The sequence below is a fragment of the Truncatella angustata genome (genome assembly GCF_020726525.1).
Source record: "Truncatella angustata strain MPI-SDFR-AT-0073 chromosome Unknown BKA67scaffold_12, whole genome shotgun sequence".
NCBI lineage: Eukaryota > Fungi > Ascomycota > Sordariomycetes > Amphisphaeriales > Sporocadaceae > Truncatella > Truncatella angustata.
Window position 1 is genome coordinate 981,688 of NW_025763392.1, and position 18,788 is coordinate 1,000,475.

An 18,788-nucleotide genomic window follows, 5' to 3' on the forward strand; every position below is an offset into this window, starting at 1 on the left:
TTATGGGCTCTATTTGATCTTGTCATGTTATGCAACTCACTGCAAGGCGTCAGGGTTATTGTGAAAGGTTGTCAGGATTGCATGGCCTGCATCGCCGACGGTCTGTACCAAAGCTTGCTCAGCATCGCTTTGATGATTTTGGAATCCGAGCGCAAGTCGAATGCTTCTCTGGTGAATCAACCCCTTGAGTTGATTCTGTATCAATATACTTGTGCTCTATCTCCACTACTTTGATGACACCTGCTGTGCAATATATATACTCTTGTCCCGTGTGGCTATAGCAACTATCGGCGAAGTGGGAGTACTAATTAACTCGTTGCGTCACTATCGCAAACAGCACAACGAGACACGGTACAGTTAAACTTCCCAATCCAAATGCTTGGCGTTGATGAATACCAAACCGTTCATTCAATCAAGGGGCTTCGCTCAAACGTACCTCAGGAGAAACTCAATGACTAACCATGAACTAGATTCAGGTAAGTGTATCGTATTATCCATACAATATGCGGCTGTTGTTACGGGCATACCACAGCTCTGGCCAATCGTATGTATGCGGACATTGGACCTGTTTCATGGAAATTACAGTATAGGTATCAATAGAGCCCTGCTGTACCACCAAGTGGTTGTGACAGAATGTAGCTAAATACAGGATAAGGGGATATAAAAATGTCTTTGTCCTCAAGCATGTTCGGTACAAAGTCCTAAGGACTCAGAGTCCCCGACTCGGTTGTTCTACTATAGTTCCGGCAGCGTTTGGAAACAAGGTTATGTTTTTATCAGAATTTGTTACCTACTCCAATCCAAGCATGAATATTGCTATTGTTTTCCCGAAAAGTAGACAAGCCCTTTACGGCGGCCGAATATATCGTGCCACCAGCTGCCTATATGTATCCCTTTGAAATCTGGTTGATGATGAAATCGGATGGCCTGATCAATCAAGCGACTTATCACTTATCGCAATCGATGACTAAGAAGTAACAACCAAACTTCGACTATCTACTCCACTCCTGAGCCAATTCCAGCACAATGAGTCGATCAAGCAAGCAAGTTCGTCTGATGCACGTTCTGAATAATGCCACCGTACAGGTCGGTGATCAAGTTCACCAGGATTTGACCAAGATGAGAGCCGAGTCGACAGATACAGATGAGTATGTCTCCAAGTACAACGAGTACACTGACAAGTATCATGAGGTCTTCAAGCTTGAACTTGCACGTCTAATCGACCAGCACAAACAGCTTAAGAATAAATACAAGGAAGACGGAGACGACGAGTCTTATCTCAACAGCTGCAAAAAGATTGACCGGCAAGTATCCTTGTACTACGCAATCGATAACAATTATGTCGATGCCGTTCAGATTATTCTTGAGGGCTGGCGAGCACATGACCGTAACATCATTAACGGCAATGGGCAGTGGGGAAATGCGGACAATATGGCATGGTTGATCTTACCGGTGCAGTATGCCACTGAAAAGCGGCGCCCTGAAATCGTAAAGGTCTTTTCAAGAAATACGCAGATGTGACCCGACGCTACATAATTACCCTGAGCCCTACCCTACAGCATCATGTGTGCAGGGTTGGCGACCACCGCAGCGGTTTGCAATTAAGAAGTACGGCATGGGTGGAGGGATTCCATTGTGAGAACGCTCTAGAGTTCATACTCTACCATCGAAACTTCGTAGGGAATAATTCACTTGAGATGGCAGGGTTGGAGAGTATTCCCATTCCGATCATTCAAGCTACCCTTTGATGACGAGGTCCTGGTGTACAAGCTCCAGACTATCACAGCCTTGACCGGCTCTCTAGCCGTGATAGATGCCATCTGGAGAAAGATGGTGCGAAGCACCATCCATGGCTCAAAGCTATCACTTTCACCGAGGGGAGTATACGCCTATGGGGCTGGAGATGATGCTCAACAATGCAGCCATGGCGCTATCTGCCCAACTTTACTTATCGCATACGGTAATCAGAGACAAGACAGGCAACGCTGGCGAGAAATGGTTGCAGATTCGTCGAAAGAGTTTACCCAGGATATCAGGAGTGAGCTTTCAGTTGTAAGGCTAAGAGTATAATCGTACGGACACATTAAGGTGCTAGTCAGCTAGATAAGGATATTAGGTAGAGACTCATTAAATATCACCAAGGTTAATAGTTCCCGCAAAGATATTTTCCGACATTAATTTCTAAACTAGCGTACGCCGTCTTTTCCAAATCTTGAGTATACAGTCGTTCCGAAGAGCTTACTTCCTCGCAAACGCCCATGCATACCGAGTTCCTCCCAAGCTCCGTCTATACCTAATGATTACTCTCACATGCGCATCAAAGCCAGTGGTTGTGGCGTCTTGGATCCTACACTACCCTATCAAGACCCTGTCGTTCTGTTCGATGTACCCGATGAGCCGACCATCAAAATTCGTGAAGACCTCAACAAGGCAAATGACAAATTCAGCCCTGCTGCAATAGCAGCGCCAGGTAAATTTGTGTCACACAATCTCGAATTTGTCAAGCTAGAGATTGAGCGACTTATCAACCAGCACAGAGAACTCAATGCAAGCTATCTCGTCGGTATGAATGACGAGGCGTACCATAATACCTACGGTAAGCTCAAGGCCCAGAACTCCATGTACTATGCTTTCAAACCCAATTACTTGGCTGTAGCACGCTCGATGCTTCGTGTTTGGAAGTCGGTTTGCCCAAACATCATCAAAGGTGACTTGACTGAGGAAGATGGTATGGTATGACTCAAGCCGCCATTGCTGTTCGCAATTGAGAGGAGGCGCCCGGAGATCTTGACTTTACTTGTCGAGAAGCGCGCAGACCCGAAGCGACGTTACATGGTAGCACGTGAGACCCGACTAAAGTTTCATATTTGCAACCAGGTTGATAGCCGCAAGCTCAAGTGGAAGTTGAAGCCTAAGATAGTGGACTAGCATTGTCTGGACTCCATCGAGCTTATATTCCACGACATGCAGCATGTGAAAATGTGCTGTCTGAGACGGATGCCTTGGAGTTTGTTAAAGCAGGGTACGTTTTTTGCGAATCAGTGAAGTCCAAATTGCACATTGCGGTCGACATGGGCTGCGCGGGTCTGACTGATATAATATGAGAAAAGATGGCAAATGCGTCGCCGAGCTAAACCCGGAAACAGGCTGTCATAAAAGATCTGTTCGCTATGCGATCTTGTATGGTCACCCTAGCATCGATGTGATTGATTACATGTTCATATATAAGGACATTCCGAGTTCAGTGGAAGACAGACTACACGATGCGGAACTCGTTGAGATGACAATTCGTGTAGAGCGCTTGGATGTCGCTCTTTTTATGATGCAGGGAGGTTTGGACAACATACCCTCTCGAGCTGTAGAGGCTGTACGGCATCCCGACGACGACATTGAGGAACTACAGGAGTTTGCTGGCGATGGCGCCATATCGACTCAGGACCACCCTTGAGTTGTATGAAAACTTGGCGGACATTAAGAAGGAATGGGTCTTGAGCAGATATATGATACGCATGAGGCTCAGGGCAGAACAGTGAAGAGCAGTGATGAGATGAAATGAGTTCTAGAAACTTATGCCATTTGAGCAATCAGAATCAGCAACAGGATTGCCTCTCAATTTGAAGGCTTGGTTTTAAGTAGAGGATTCAAAGGGGTAACATCAATGATAATCAAGCAAATCCCTCTGCAGAAACTGCCTTTTAGAACTCGTGATTCTGCATGTAATGATCAAGATTCATTACAAGTGACACGCTCTCTTTGAGACTTCACTTCAAGCGAGATTTAGGCCTGCGGTACCAATGCAGATTATCTTGATACAAACAGAATGTTCCAATGTTGCAACTCTGAACTACGATAGATTTGAGTTATGATACCTGCATATATTGGCTTGCATCGTGCTGTGCCAAAAAAGTGATATGATTACATGCCAATATCTTGGGTACTCATCCTAAACGATTTTTAGTACACCCTCTATCACGCAACGACAGCTGTATAACTAGCCCATCTAACCACCTGCTCCGTCCTAACATGTGCTCTATTGGTAAGCACACTTCTAGCTCTGCAACAACAATGGTGCCGTTGGATCGTTAAATGAAAGTCTGACCTTGAAGAAATTCCTACTAGCAAATTGGTGGACGTGCACTTTTGCTCCAATATCGTGTATTTTATTAACCTTATCCTCACCAAACTGCAGCTATCCCGTCAAGCTTATAGTACCAGATTGCATTCATGGCAGTACTTCAGGGTTTGGAGCAAAGAGATGACTAACTCAATAACTATGATAACACCAAGACTAGGAGAAAAGATGTGGGGCCTAAGTACACCCTATCTGTTAAACTGAGTATCTTTGTGCTTGGGATTAAGACTGGCCGCTACCTAGCCGAGAACATGAGACAACACGGGTTCAGAGTTAGTATCAGTGATACTCCGTACTTTCTTTCCATAAGTGTATGGTAAACAACTAGCTGCAGAATTGCTCGCAAAATTGTAGATCGAAGTGGATAGCACACAAGCGGTGAGAGATGATGTCAGGGTCCTGCATCAGGATATTGAACCAAATGTTGAATAATGATAATGCAGCTGTGATATATGTAGCATTACCTGGTTCATTTCCGCATTACCACAAACAAAGGTACGGGATTGCACCGGAAATAAATATATGGAATAGAGAGGAGTGATATAATCTGCGAATCTATCTGCGTCCTACACCCAGTTAAAAGGTGGCGTTCTTTGCAATCATTGCCCATCTTGCCTGAAATCAGGGAAATAACAAATGGATAGCCCGCCTCATTTTTGCCACATGATTGTAATCATTGCCTCTGTGAGCAGGCCTGGCGGTCCCGCTGCCCCACAAAGCTCATCATTATGTCACCAAACCCTTGATGCAGTGTAGCTTTGACGGTGTCGTCAGGTCGTCAAAGTCTGCAATACTATGGCCACTGCTGATCGCAACAAGAGCTTGGGCGATCGTGCCCGGGTTCGCACGTTGACAAACACGCATACCGTTCCAATGGTCCATCACTCTAGCATATCCATGTGCGATTTGCAAGGTCTGCCCAATAACGTGACAGCATGGAGAGAAGGTTGGGACCTCCCTGTTTCCACATTGGCCCAGACCTTCTCTCCACTGAGGTTTCTAGTCATGGTAATTTCTTTGCCGATCGCTTTCATCGCTGCATCTTAATTGGCCGTTTCTGATTTGGAAGAAACAGGCATGACTGTTGTACAATGTTGTGGTATCAATTGCTCTGAGTAACGAAAGCTGGACATGTTATGGTATGGTACAATGATATCTCGCTTTGATGGTCATTTGGGGTATGAGAGGTATTGTGGTATTATTTAATCATTCGTTACCGCTGTGTATGGCCAAGTTTGTGACGTTGCCTCGTAGCATTTCGTGCCAATTACGTGATAGATTTTGTTGTGGTTTGAGTATCATGTGGTACATATACAATGTATCCGAGTAGTACTGTAATCCTACTGCCTTACAATCCCGGGTGGCAGGTGTTTCTCAGTGGAGAGAAAGAAAAGTATACATAATTTATCAAGCAGAATCAAAAGACCTAGGACTTGGTGCTTGCTGATGAGCTTCGTCCGTCGAGTTCTTTGACGCTCCCCGAGGGATACCCTTTGTTGTGGGTAAGCGACAGCTCATCCTCAAACATAACCCCATGGTTCTTGTGGGCGCTGTCGTTCGGGTTGGATTGATGAATAGTGACATTGACTTCGCGAGTCCGTTGAATACCACCGCTGTGTGAGGGATCGACGTCGTCGGGGTCATGTTGGACTCTTGATCTTGTGAAGGACTTCAAGCCAATGTCGCGGGCTCGGGTGGCGCTCGTTCCGTTCTCGTCTGTTCCGAATTGGCGGCGGCGGTCGGATTCGGAAAGGGTGCCCATGTGAACATCGTTGCTACCGTTGCGGGCGAGGTGCGTGATCAGGGAGGCCATAGACATTTCAATGTTGAGCTTGACCATGTACGCCACCGGGTGAAATTGAATATAGACGACCTGATTGGGAAGTGACATGAGGCCGATCAGCATAGCCTTTTTGGGTGTTAGCATTCTGAGTGCGGTATTGGAGTGCTAGATGGAGACTTACATCCATGAGAATGGAGACCACCATAAGCTTGGCATTGAAGCTGACAAGCGGCTTGTACTTGACGAGACCATATTGATCGAGGAGACGCTTCTTAACAATTGCCAAAAAGTACCAGTTGAGCCCGGCATCAACGACCAAAATCAATACCTTGGAAATTCTGTCCCAATAATCGTTGATGGTCACGAATCTAGGGCTTGGTCAGCGATTCGGCCCAGTCATGTTGCAAAACGCTATCTTGAACTTACGTTTGACTCAGTGGCGGGTCCATATGGGCAGGAATCCAAATACAAAAGACCAGAATTTCGATGACGAAGATGCCAGAGAAGCATCCCCATTTCAACCAAGAGATAAACCTCTGGTTCTCGTGAATGATGGCAATTCGGTTGATAATGATTTGCATCAGAAGTTGAACCTCGAAGACCCATAGCAAAAGAATGAAGAACAGGACGGGGACTCTGTAAGATGCGTTAATTATGTAGTCAGAAGCTCACGCAGAACCAGACCCACGTTGATGATAATACGCCGTCAAGGAATAACCAAGCGATGATGGCGATTGTGAGATTTGCTGCTATTTCTCCCCATAACATGTAGATATACGAGCTGCGAAGAGGGTTCTTGTTCCGTCTCGTCTGCTTCAAGGCCTCCCACACCGTCAGGAATCCGAAACCGAGGGTGAAGCCAGCTGCCAACGAGGCAACTTGGTAGTCGGTTTTGGTTGCCATCGTGAGGGCAGTCGCTCGTGTTGTGGGCTGGACCCTGCAACGTTCAAGCTCTCTATAATAAGGAGCTACCACGCACAGATCAAAGCAAACAAGTCGGGGTCGTCTGGGGATGGGGACTGCATATAAAAAACGTCGAAAAGGTTTGAAAGGGACCTTCGAGTCATAAGCGGAGTGGCAGCTACATACTATATGACTTTGTGCTATGTGTTAGCCCCATGGTTCGCGTCTTTTTGACAGATGTACTATGTAGTGGGTGGGTGTATGGTGGATGTGTCATGTCCATAGGATGCAGGGTACCTGACAGCAGGTTTCGATGTGGGACATTTGTTCTGTGGAGAATCATGATCACGACCTCGACCTCTCGCGTCTCGGCATGCAGGCATGGTGACTGCAGACGGAGAAACCAGCTAGACCAGCTAGGCCCACGTGGTTTGCTATATGCCGGACGTTGTGTTGATGATAGACAGACATCTGTTATGCGATTTAAGGTCTCGTTAGTCTGATTGAAGAAAGGGATCAGTTCTGCCCCACATCAGTACAGCGCTGAAGATTTCATTCCGCCATGCGTCCCGCAGAGTGGAGATGGCATTATGCGAAAGGACTTACCAGGACCACATATGATTTGTCCCGACTGGGATATGGTTAACATGATACATTCGGATACAATGTTCCACGTCCAAATGAAACCCGAGGCCTGGATGTTGGAGACCATCCTTGAGGGGCTTGAAATTTGGAGTACAGATCCGTACACACATTCTGTAGTTTCAGAGACTATCGCTAGTCAACAGCATCGTTCTGGAATATGCTTTAGACTGCCAAGTGCCACGGGACGGAATTGATTCCATGAGCAGACAAGCGCTGCTCTCGGACTAAGCCCCGAAAAGCCTGGCCAGCAGCCCAGTCACAACGTACGGGCTCATCCGGATACCTGTTCTAGTTCCGCGATAGACTGACATATCGCTTGCGATGCCTGAGCTGTCAGTGGTGGACAAGCTGCTTAGTGGCTCTGCACTAAGAAGAGGTCAGAGCGAGAAACAACCAACGAAACGGGCAATGAAATGTAAACCATTTTAGCTAAGCCAGGAACCCCATTTTTAGTGCTGCCAAGCCTACTTTATGTGAATCTTGGCACATGTGGAGATTCGAGGATGCCTGCCGAGATCTGCAGGCTCAACTGGCAGCAACTCAATGATGGGCGAATGACAGGTCGACTGAAATTTCAACTGACCCCTAAAGCCAAGATCCACATCTGCCTCTCATGTACCGGAGCTGCATGTATAATTTCCGGCTGGTTTGGGCCCGACAGCTCGGTATCATCTTTTCGATACTTGGTACCTGAATGGTTTGTCCAAAAGTATTCGTCTGAAATTGCATTGTTCGATATTGATACCGTGAACTCGGCCCTAGTTCTCCTTTCCTCTTTGACACCCGGGCGGTTGCGGGCGCAACGTTCAGCATTTGTGGGACCACTGTTGCCAGCCCTGTCGCGCTTGATGTCGCATGACTAATGGAATCCCTCGGACAGCTCACTTTTGAACCATCAGCCCGTATAGGTAATCGGCTCTCCGAGGGGGTTGCCTCTTAGTTTGGTAATCGCATACACTGGCGATCCGATGCCTTGGGAAGTGGCTTTATTGGGTTAAGCACAGCCAACTTACTTTAACACTATGTTGACGTAGTGGATCTACGTTGGGACTATAAGAAACCTGCACAGGAATGGATATCCTCAATCCTGCAGAAAGAACGATTCGGCTCGGTCTACCGGAAGTTTGATCCTTGTGCGAATCTTTGTGGTTTAAGAGTTTAGCCAAACTAAAACTCAACGAGCAGACTCAAGTACGCCGTTGCTCTTATGATCGAACAACACCATGATCGAGCAACACCATGTTTAACATCATGTAGGGTGGTGGATAGCTGGCATCCCAGCCTGATTCCTGTGGGAGAAGAAGTAATCACTGGAACCTCTAGTGTCAAGGTGATCGCTGAGACTTGATGAATATCTCTTCAAGATTGAACTGACCATAACGGTTTTACGGCTGTATCATGTGGTTTTCGGAAGCCAAGGCTTATCGGAGTATCATCAAAACGAGACATGGTCTATCGAATGATCGACAGCTAGACAACTAGTCCTCGGTCTCTGATCTGAAAGCAGGGTAACCTAAACGACCTGACAACCGTATTTTGAAAGGCACTTCCAGCCTCATAAGTGGCTTTGCTCGCTTGTTAGTTCATCGCTTCATCCATGGTCCTTGCTCACGGCAGGTTTACCCAAGCGAGGCCCCGACTTTGAGATTGGCCTCCTGGTAGGGCGTCTTGGGTGTGATGCTATGGCCCCTGCTCACTTCTTGATTACTTGCATAGTATACCAAGGACAGGCCATTTGGAGATACGTGTAATGGCAAATTTCTCCATGATCAGCGGAGTAATGTGTCCGTATCTTTCATAAATTACGAATTTTTAATTTTTTTGGGTTGGACTAAGCACACAATCATTCTCGTTTCAAACGATGGACATGAGACAACGACGCATGTCAAGGGTGTACTCCGCATACCACGCATACACGATGATTCTACGATAGACAGGAAGGATATGAAGTGAACATGCCACGAACTCACAGACCTGCGCACTAGGCTGCACCCCCGTGAGAGTTCTTCTGAAAGAACTGCCCATAGCAAACCCAGCAAAACTCCTCTGGGCAACGAACTCGGACATAGTTCGACCAATCACTAATTGGCGAGTCCGTGGAAATGTTTTGTCCAAAGTGAGCCAATTAACGGCCCAACAGTATCGACACATTGTAATGAATGGTTGAACGGATTGGGGTGGGAGAAGGTGTAGAAGCTTAAGCTAACAAGCTAACTAACTGAACAAGCACTTTTCAAATGGACTTCTTACCACGACATTGTTATGTGGCCTTGAGATCTCCGCTTCATCAGGCGCATGCGCGGCAGATATCCACCTACCGAACTACATGCGAGATCATCTATAGTAATTGCTGAGTAATGACAACGAGGATGACCACACGCTTCACCTGCAGTGATCATGTCCGAACTTAGGTCGGAGGAGAGACTGATATGTAAGATGTGGGCGAAAACCCTATGACAGCTAGCTGGCCTTGAGCTGAGCAGCAGAGGATCATCGTCATGCCGCAGGAGATTATATTCCTAGCCAGCGAGGAAACGTTGAAATAGGTCCTAAATACCGACGGAAGGCCAAGTATGGAACATTTTCAGATAGCTCTCGGCGAGGTATGCGCTGCGGATCAAGCTGAGAAATGTTGGCACAACCGAGTTCACGGCCCGCGACTATCAGCGCCGAGCACATCTGCCGTCAAGCATACCAGAGCTGACAAAATGATGATTGATTGAGTTGTTGTCAGAGCCGTTACCCCTAACGCGGCCACTTTCTCAACCCAAGATTAGTACTATGTAGGTATGACGGATCAAGGATTGGTGCGTGACGGACTTCGACACTATGGCAAGACGTCTTCGGGCCGCTTGGATGAGGACTATGCACTCCCGATTTACTACCTGTGACGCTTGTGCCCAGATGAAATGGGTTGGTTACCGAAGAGAGTCGACCGGATTCTCTTGAACCGTGAAGGAAACAAAAGCAGCCTGCGCCTAGATTAGTCAAGAGGACACTGCTACACGTAGAATAACCTGACGGAGCACGTACTTGTACAGAAGTCAGCAGCAGATTGCACGGACCCTTCTGAAATTGGGGTCCTCATCCGCTGAGCTGAGCTAAGCTACAGTTGGCAACCGCGCTGTAGTTACGCGAAAAAGTGTCCTGAAGAAACAAGGGGGGGGGGGCCTGCGGGTGACTGTAAGCATCTTCGTGAGGCACCTTGAATCAATTGCAGTTGCAACCGCCGACTATTGCCACCTCGTACTCATCTTCAACCACTCTCGGTCTTCACGTCGCTCATTCAATTCCCCTTTCGACAGTTCTCACGCCAGAGGCCCCCCCCCCCATAGCTGTCCCATTGACATTGTATCTATCCGCCGGCGACACAAAACAAACCAGCAAAAATGACCCGCGCTCAACAGACCATCTCCATCGCCCTCCTGGCTTCTTCCGTATGTGGCTCCTAGCCCAACTGATCCTCTTCGTCCTCCTGATGCCCTTGATGCCTGCGAAGAGGGCGCGCGAGAGCCAGAGCTGACCAACCTTGATCTACTAGTTCTACCTCGCCCTGTATCTCCAGCTCGTCCCGCTGCCAGTGGCCATCCAAACCGAGGTCGTCCCTGTCGTATGTCAAACCCGCTATTTCTCCTCATCTCGAACCTTTCTAGCCCATATCCCTTTGCTTGACCTTGTGCTACTCGCTCTCAACAAAACTCTACGGCACAAGCTCCTTACTACTTGCTGACCCCCCGCGAAACACAGCTTCCCTTTTGGGCCCTCGTGTCCTTTGGCGCATACCTCCTTTTCCGTCTTGGCTGGAACGTCATGACCTTCAACGATGTGCCCGAGGCGCACAAGGAGCTCATGTCCGAGATCGAGCTGGCCAAGACCGACCTGCGCGGTCTCGGTGTTGAGGTCGACTAGGCGGAAACGAGTGAGCCGGCAATGAGAGCACATGGCTGTTTCGCAGACACGGAGAGATCAGGAGGATGTGCATAATATTGTGATAAGGGTACAAAGCCACTTTTCCTACCTGAGTATCTCGCCAATGGTCTGCTCCCAGGAAGAAACGCCTACCAAAAATTGTTGATACGAATCAGGAATTACCAAATCAAGATGCAGTCAAGGGTCCACAGGGCCGCGAGATGCCGCACCGTCGCTCTGATTGATTGAAATATAACATAATACCGCGTACTCCGCCGACTGTCTAGTCCAAGGGTATCATCGTCATTATCAGGTCTTCAAATCTTAATTGTCCAGCTATTCTTTCCATCATGCACACCGTCTTTCACAACCTTGAAGTTTAAGCCATCTCGTCGCCAACTAGTACGGATACCACTGTCCTCAGAGCATCCATCGGTTCGCTGCCTTTTTGAAGCAGTGTATCGAATAATGCCGGGATGCCTGCCAAGCTTCGCCTGTCATCTTGAGCGTGCCCTACATCCAATGTCAGTTCGTGTTTCGTTGTGACCTAAATCAATAGAGACAACTCACACTTTCCGGGTGTCTGGACCAGAACTCCGATCGTGCTCCGTCCTTCTCCGGTCCAATCAAATCCGATCCTCCATGTAATCCTCAACTCCACCTCGTCGTGGCCGTCCACAGTCAAGTCGAGGTCAAGGCTGGTGCGTCCCATCAAAGGAAGCAGCTGAGTCCTGGTGTACTGCCTCTTCTTCTCGCTGTGGCCTTCCCTATCTGAGCTCTCTGCATCTGAGTCGGTTGTTTGCCTATGATTACGCTTCTTCCCTCGCCCCTGGCGCATCTTCTGCACACAGTCAATGATGCCTTGCCTGAACTCGAGTTCTTCCGTGACTTGACACCAAAATCTTGCTCTTTTACTGGCTATTCTGGTCCATTCGGCCATAGCCCAGGTGAGGATGCTCGCATTCCGCCTAAGAAGGTGGGCAGACCCTGCTTGATTGTCCACGATCTTCTTGACGAGGGGCCCGAGTTCCGGTGCGGAAGCTGGTTCCAGCTTAGGGACAGATAGTTTAGCTATGGACAAAGTCTTGGTGTTAACGAGCATCTCTATCCTCGCTGCGAACAGCCCCTGAGGCGTAGAAGACACAGAGATATCGTGCTGCTGCATAAGAGGACCAGCCTTGTCCTCATCTTTGTCATCGTTCTCGTGTGGTTCACGAGGGACGAAGGTGATGGATGAATGGAATGTCAACGGTGTAAACAGTTGAAGATATGGGAGCTCTTCAGCGCTTGGCATTGATAATGGATGGTGGGATATAGGCGGCGAGTCGTCCTCACCCTCCGGGAGTTGGAAAGGGCTAGGCAATATGATTGTAGATTTTCCAAAAGGGAGAAAGGACATTGGGTCCAATGCTGCCTCGAGCCATATCGTCGCCGGGTCTGGTATCGAGTCTTTTTCAGGGGGGATGGCGTGCCGGCTAAGAACATCCAACACCTTTTCTGCATTTTCGAGTTCCTGCGACATCGAAGTTCTCTGACGCCGTTGTCGTGATGCATACAACCTGCCATTCTCTTTTTGCAAGATGTGTAGGTCTCTTTGCAGCTGGGTAGCCTCTTCTCGTAGCGCGTCCCGTATCGACTTCTTCTCTGCAAACGGATCAAACTCCCGGACTGCTCGAGCGGGGTGTGGCTTTCCTGTATCAAACTCTTCTCGTGTTGGTTGGGGATCCGGAACTTGATCTCTCGTGGCTGCTCTCAATGGCAGTTTGCTCGTTCGAGAAGAGGCTTTTCCAAGTCCTGCCGATATGGTAGTACGCGATGTCGGTATTCTAGACTGCGGGGATGCTTTGCCAACCATACCCAAGTCAATCGGTCTCACAGGTGGTTGCTTCAGGGGGGAACTACCACTGCGCAACTTGTCTGCAAGCGCCCGACTCCTCCTAGGTCGCCTGGACGGCGTGTTGTGTATGCCGGCTGGCGACGAGATGACGGCATTGGGGTCTGATATGCCCTTTTGTGTTGGTGTAGGTGGCAGGTCTGGTTCTTCTGGCTCTTGCGCTGGTATGACACCCCGAGGCGGCGAGCGGCGCAGCACCCTGCCCTTGAAGGGGTCGAGCAGTTCCTCCTCCTGCGCCGACGGGGGCGGTAATGGTCTCGGCGAAGGCACATTCATGGATCGCCGTGGCCTCCCACGCATGCCTTTCATTGCCTGGCGTAGGGGACTTTGGGGCTCGGACACTCGGGGTTCTGGACCGACGTCAGGTTCGATCGGATCAGAAGTTGGTCGGTGTTCTGATGCGCCCTCTAGCTGGGCGGTAACTGCTTGTTCATCGGCATCAATGCTCCCAGCACTATTCAAGTCCAGATCGGCGGGCGCTCTGTCTTGCCTCGGCGGGTCTTCCTCATCCTCGTCGTCAACGGGTAATATGAGGCCGAAGGATTCATCTGCGACTTCGTGACGCCCTGCACCACGCATGCGCTCCTGCATGCGCTCCCCCCGGCGGGTAGCATTACGTTGATCGAGGACTTCGGGATTTGCGCGCGCGAGACTGGTTTTTGTCGGGGAGGCGAAGGAAGGTCGTTTTGCCCTACTGGATCGCCTTGTGCCTTTGCCCGACGACGACGACGACAACGACGACGACGCTGGACCGGATGCGTCTGATCCACCCACTGGCACGTTCGATGTAGGCGAGGTCTTGCGTCGCTTCGGCGCTGACGTCTCCATTTTCAGAGGTGTACGATGAGCCAACCTTTCCGCAGCATGATCGTAATTCGGTTATTAGTTATCTGGTGAGTTTGGTCGAGTTTGGATGCGTTGTCCGGTATGTACCGTTACTATAAGTTTTGTTGATATTGGTGGGGGGTGTCTGATGTAGCTCTCATGCTCTGTAATTCGCGTGTCACGGTCGCGTTTCTTGTCTTTTAGGCTCGCCTAAGCTGTGCCCCCCACCCCCTACCAGCTGACCGTCCGCTTCTGTAATTATGACCACCACTTCTGGGTACAATTTTGTTCTTCGGACGCACGGCTACGCTACCCATTTGTGAACTTGTTTGTTTTTTATAGTATCTCTGAAGAGGAGAATCGGTCGTGGTAAGCTCATCATTCACTTGACGACTGGTCTGCTCATTCACAGCAAACTTGAGGATGATACCCAATGCCTGCCGATCATGACGCTCATCGGCAGCCAATCAGCTTCCAACCTTGTTTATACATAGCCATCATCACAATCGCATTGCTAACAGTCTCATCTCGGATCTTTTATTTGGTTGTATAGCGTGGCTGAAAGCGTCAAGCTGCCGCCGTCAAAATGTCGTCGCTTCCAGTTCTGATCATTCTCATCTAGTCTAGTGGTGACAAGCATGAGTTGTACCACGAGATTGAAGGCCAGAACTTGAATGTCTTGCTGAACACATATACCGTGATGATACGCCCCAAGGCTCAGCATAAGATCAAGAATAACCCAAATATTTATTCTTCTAGATCTGTACCATATTTCAAGCCAAAACCCAACGGATTACGAACCAGGGAATATGGCTTTTGGCATCCTCCAGTAATGCTCGAGATCACCAACATTCGACGATGGACTTAGAATGCCACATTGCTTGACAGGGCCTCCAGTCATGGCATTGTGGGTGAAGGCATATTTTTATGCCCCATTGGCAGCGGTTTATGAACAACAGGTCGTATACATGGTTCTGCCACTTATTGTGATAATCGGGTGTGTATGGACCAACCACGTACATAGCCACGGCTATTTGATCTGATATCGTGTCCTTCATGGTCTGGGATGTGATCGGTTTTCTTCTTCTTCTTCTTCTTCTTCTTCTTCTCGCGTGCATTGTTCCAACCAATGGTGTGTTCTTCGTTCGTCATCGTGACCAAAGCGCTGGTCCTTGGAATCTCACAGTCGTCGTCTCTATCAATGTTGGCCCCTAGAATCAGCTATTGTATCATTGCCAGTCTCGGTTGGCGGTAGTGTCTTCGCATTCTTGCGGTTGCCTATGCTATTTTCTTCACTCATGTCTTCTTTTTTCGTCCCGGAGGTCGTATTTGGATGTGATGCCACTCTTGATGGCATTGAGTTTTCGACAAATGTCCACTCAGGACATGGACTGAAGACAGTATTCCTGATGACGCAGAGAAACCAGCATCCTTGAAACGACGGTTCTTGGTCCCGCTACAACCTCGACTGTCTACACATAGCTCGTGTGCCTATGAGACTGGATTCTGCCTTCCTATATTTACACATGGACTGATAAGGACTGAAATTGGTTCATGTGGCCTCGGCATCGCATTTGCGGACGGCCCTGATCATCAGCGCCTGCGCCGTACTCCTAGGCTTTCTCAATTTCGGTGTTGATATGGGATGCAGAGCAGTTATGGCCTACACAGACATGGTCTGCCGGGATAATTCTGAAAGAAGCTTTCCAAATGCCTATGGTGAAGTTGCGACAATGTGCATTGTGTGCAAACAGCTGCGATTACCAGCCTCCTCAATGCAACTTCCACCGAGCCAGTGTTAAAGTTACAGTCTATCCGACGTTTCCACTTCCATGTCTGTGTTAACGCATCAGAGGCTATAGCTTCCAAGCCTGCCAAGTGGCCAAGCGTGAGCCGAGCCATCACTGTGGTGCATATATGAAGTAGCCGGCCGTTGGATATTTGACATTAGCGCTGCCGATACGTTATAATTAGTGGGCCGTTAGATCTGGTGACAACGCCCGGTGACAGCAACTGGCCAGAGCAACACCCATTGAGCAAGTACATCTCATGGGAATGGTGCTTTATATCCATTGTTCAACGATTCCATCTTCATGGACACACTCCCTAGCGGTGGATAGCTTCGGCTCTAGGATTGAACGGACTTCCTGGGAGTTTCCGACTCGAATGATGCTTATCATGACGAACAGTCCCGACAGTGGACTGCAGTAGGTGGGATTGTTTGAGCCTATGCCGTGCTGTCGAAGCTTCTCGTATGCAGAGACCTAGTACTGGGAGTAGATGTACCAGTACATCCATTGCGTTCGGAGCGTTCATTGGGAATGACTCCCAGTAAACTAGAGTGCTATTGTATCTCCTGAAATGCCCGCGAAAGTTGAAGTAACTAACCACCATCGGCAGCACCCCTAGCACTGATGTTACTGCTGTAATCCATACATGTTTTTGCATCAGAACCCATCAAACCTCAATCTCTTGCGTCGGCTTTCACATGTCACATGGAAGCACATGGCAGCGCATCGCGTCACAACGCTTCTCAATACGCACCTTGGTTATTGTTGTTGCATCTTGAACGCGGCTTTGTTCTCGTTTTTCGTGGCTGTGTTCGCTGTCACTCTCACCCATCTGAAGCCATACCTTTGCATCTGACGATTGACGCTTTAGTTTATTAGGCTAACCTCATTCGTGGTCTAGCTCGAGCTAGCCCATGGAGTCGATGCTATGACGGCCTTTTTGTGTATGTAATCCGTACCTGCGAATCAATTCAACCGAGTTCCGAATCAAGTTACCGGAAATTTCCAAAGCCCGTTCGTCGAATAAAAAAACTCCGCCGTAATCAATTCCAAGCGCTGAATCGGCAGCGAACGTCATTGGGTTACTTTGCTACTCTTAACAACTCCAAGCTGCCTCTCACGACTTGCTCCACGATACCCTCATTGTTGTCTTTTCTCTACACTATAAATCACATAGACATGTCACCTCTCGCATCACGCTCCTTACTTAGAGGAGCTACTAAGCTCACCTCTAACATTTCGAGGCGATCCATCTCCTCCTTCGACAAGTCGCCTCCCTCTCCCATTAAGCGCGCCAGCGAGCAAGCTCACCCAATCGGCCCTTACTATGAGTCCATCATTGTGAACCCTCAACCAATTCCCGATAAGAAGCCCGAGGAGCCTCCTACATCTTCTCCCAAGGCACCACGCAGCACTGCCAAGAAGACCGCCGCGGCACGTAAGAGCCCGCCCTCGGCCGCCAGCACATGATACTAATATTTTCTCTGTCCAGAAGACGAACGGCAACAGCCAGTAAACACGTCCGCGACGCCCGTCCCTTCACCCTCAGCAGAACCTGCCACAGCACAAGAAAAAGCCCGCATCATCTTTGGATCCCCACTGGCAGGACCTTTTGAGCGCCAAGAGAGGTTACGAGCCATCCAAGACAAGAGTACCAACATAGCAGGAGTCATGGTACCGCCGAGACCCGAAGAGCCAGACAACTGCTGTATGAGTGGCTGTGTCAACTGTGTCTGGGATCGATATCGCGACGACGTCGAGGAATGGGCCGCTCTAAGTAAAGAAGCAGAAAAACGACTACAAGCCGACCGCGCGCAAGGTCCTGTCGAGGTGCTGGGTAGTGTGAGTGCTGTCAAAGGCATACGAGATTTGAAGGGGCCGGCGACCGTGGGATCCAAGATTGGCAGTGCGCATGTCAATCAGGTAACAAGCATGGATGATGGTAGAGGTGGCAGCGACACGAGTTGGCCGGTGGATCAACACAAGATTACCAAGGACCTTTGGGATGAAGATCTATATAAGGGTGTCCCCGTGGGTATCCGCGAATTCATGAAAACTGAGAAAAAATTAAGAAAGAGGCACGAGGAAGAAGAAAGTCTTGGTGGTTGATGGGCTGTACCATGCGAATTCGTGTACGTATACACCCTTAGATATCTAAGAAGCCTCTGAATTCTTATTTATGACCTTAAGTATCACCCGCTTCGCCTTGTTTGATCTACTTGTATGGGGGCAGCACGATTTTGATTTCAAGCGAGAACACCACTACGTAGAGGCCGGAGTTCTCAGACTGTAAGCACCCGCCAGGCGATGCTGCAACCGACGCTCTCAGACACCACATGCTTGATCGTTCCTCGCAAATCTAGATGGAGCTCCTATGGTCCTATCAGGAACAACTGCTACTTTGACGACCGGCCGTAGTATCGTTTGCGCCTTCGGCGGAATTGGGCTTTGCATGAGACAATTACTGACAGAAGTGACACAAATTGAGGATAATGGTCCCGGGAGCTCATCATCTCCATGCGATTTCTGGCAGCCGGATGCCCGCCATGGAAGCCGTCGGAATTGCACGGCGCGATAGGATCTACATTAAACAGAACAGCCCGCTTCGGGATCGGGTATACATACTTGTCACAGTGTGATGCTCCACATGCTTGCGAACACTGGTGAGGGGCATAGAGCCTGGCCCTCGGAAAGAACGGGGCCAGAGACTCTGGTCGCGGTTGTTATTTAGAGACGCCGATATTTTCTCGAGCGTCGGCAATCATGGTGCGGCGGCGGCGGTCGAGATCACCAAACTTGTTTAAAAAGACTCGCTTGAATACATGTGCGCCAGTTTCCAAGACAAAAGCCTTGCTTCACTCGAGCAAGCCGCAATACAAAGAGGATGCAAAGATCTCGGAGCATGTA

At 49.0% G+C, this 18,788-nt stretch overlaps 6 protein-coding genes across 6 annotated transcripts; 4 read left to right on the forward strand and 2 right to left on the reverse strand.

The window, feature by feature from the left end:
* Positions 1-1,026: 1,026 nt before the first annotated feature.
* On the forward strand, positions 1,027-1,521 carry BKA67DRAFT_665041 (uncharacterized protein; the record flags this gene model as incomplete). The annotated part of the gene is made up of 1 exon (XM_046108487.1): positions 1,027-1,521. One exon carries the CDS (start codon positions 1,027-1,029, stop codon positions 1,519-1,521), a length of 495 nt encoding a protein of 164 aa, XP_045951720.1.
* Positions 1,522-2,310: 789 nt separating this feature from the next.
* BKA67DRAFT_665042 (uncharacterized protein) lies at positions 2,311-3,448 on the forward strand (the record flags this gene model as incomplete). Its single annotated transcript, XM_046108488.1, has 2 exons — positions 2,311-2,728; positions 3,147-3,448. 2 exons carry the CDS (start codon positions 2,311-2,313, stop codon positions 3,446-3,448), a joined length of 720 nt encoding a protein of 239 aa, XP_045951721.1.
* Positions 3,449-5,558: 2,110 nt separating this feature from the next.
* BKA67DRAFT_596063 (uncharacterized protein) lies at positions 5,559-7,201 on the reverse strand (the record flags this gene model as incomplete). Its single annotated transcript, XM_046105252.1, has 5 exons — positions 5,559-6,041; positions 6,097-6,283; positions 6,342-6,551; positions 6,604-6,793; positions 7,177-7,201. 5 exons carry the CDS (start codon positions 7,199-7,201, stop codon positions 5,559-5,561), a joined length of 1,095 nt encoding a protein of 364 aa, XP_045951722.1.
* A 3,651-nt stretch (positions 7,202-10,852) lies between these two features.
* On the forward strand, positions 10,853-11,372 carry BKA67DRAFT_665044 (Dolichyl-phosphate-mannosyl transferase; the record flags this gene model as incomplete). Its single annotated transcript, XM_046108489.1, has 3 exons — positions 10,853-10,900; positions 11,005-11,073; positions 11,211-11,372. 3 exons carry the CDS (start codon positions 10,853-10,855, stop codon positions 11,370-11,372), a joined length of 279 nt encoding a protein of 92 aa, XP_045951723.1.
* Positions 11,373-11,426: 54 nt separating this feature from the next.
* Positions 11,427-14,258, reverse strand: BKA67DRAFT_131165 (uncharacterized protein). Its single transcript, XM_046095002.1, has 2 exons — positions 11,943-14,258; positions 11,427-11,885 (listed from the first exon to the last, which is right to left on the reverse strand). Exons 1-2 carry the CDS (start codon positions 14,092-14,094, stop codon positions 11,752-11,754), a joined length of 2,286 nt encoding a protein of 761 aa, XP_045951724.1. The 5' UTR covers positions 14,095-14,258; the 3' UTR covers positions 11,427-11,751.
* A 2,802-nt stretch (positions 14,259-17,060) lies between these two features.
* BKA67DRAFT_665046 (oxidoreductase-like protein) lies at positions 17,061-17,990 on the forward strand (the record flags this gene model as incomplete). Its single annotated transcript, XM_046108490.1, has 2 exons — positions 17,061-17,319; positions 17,374-17,990. 2 exons carry the CDS (start codon positions 17,061-17,063, stop codon positions 17,988-17,990), a joined length of 876 nt encoding a protein of 291 aa, XP_045951725.1.
* Between the last annotated feature and the right edge of the window lie 798 nt (positions 17,991-18,788).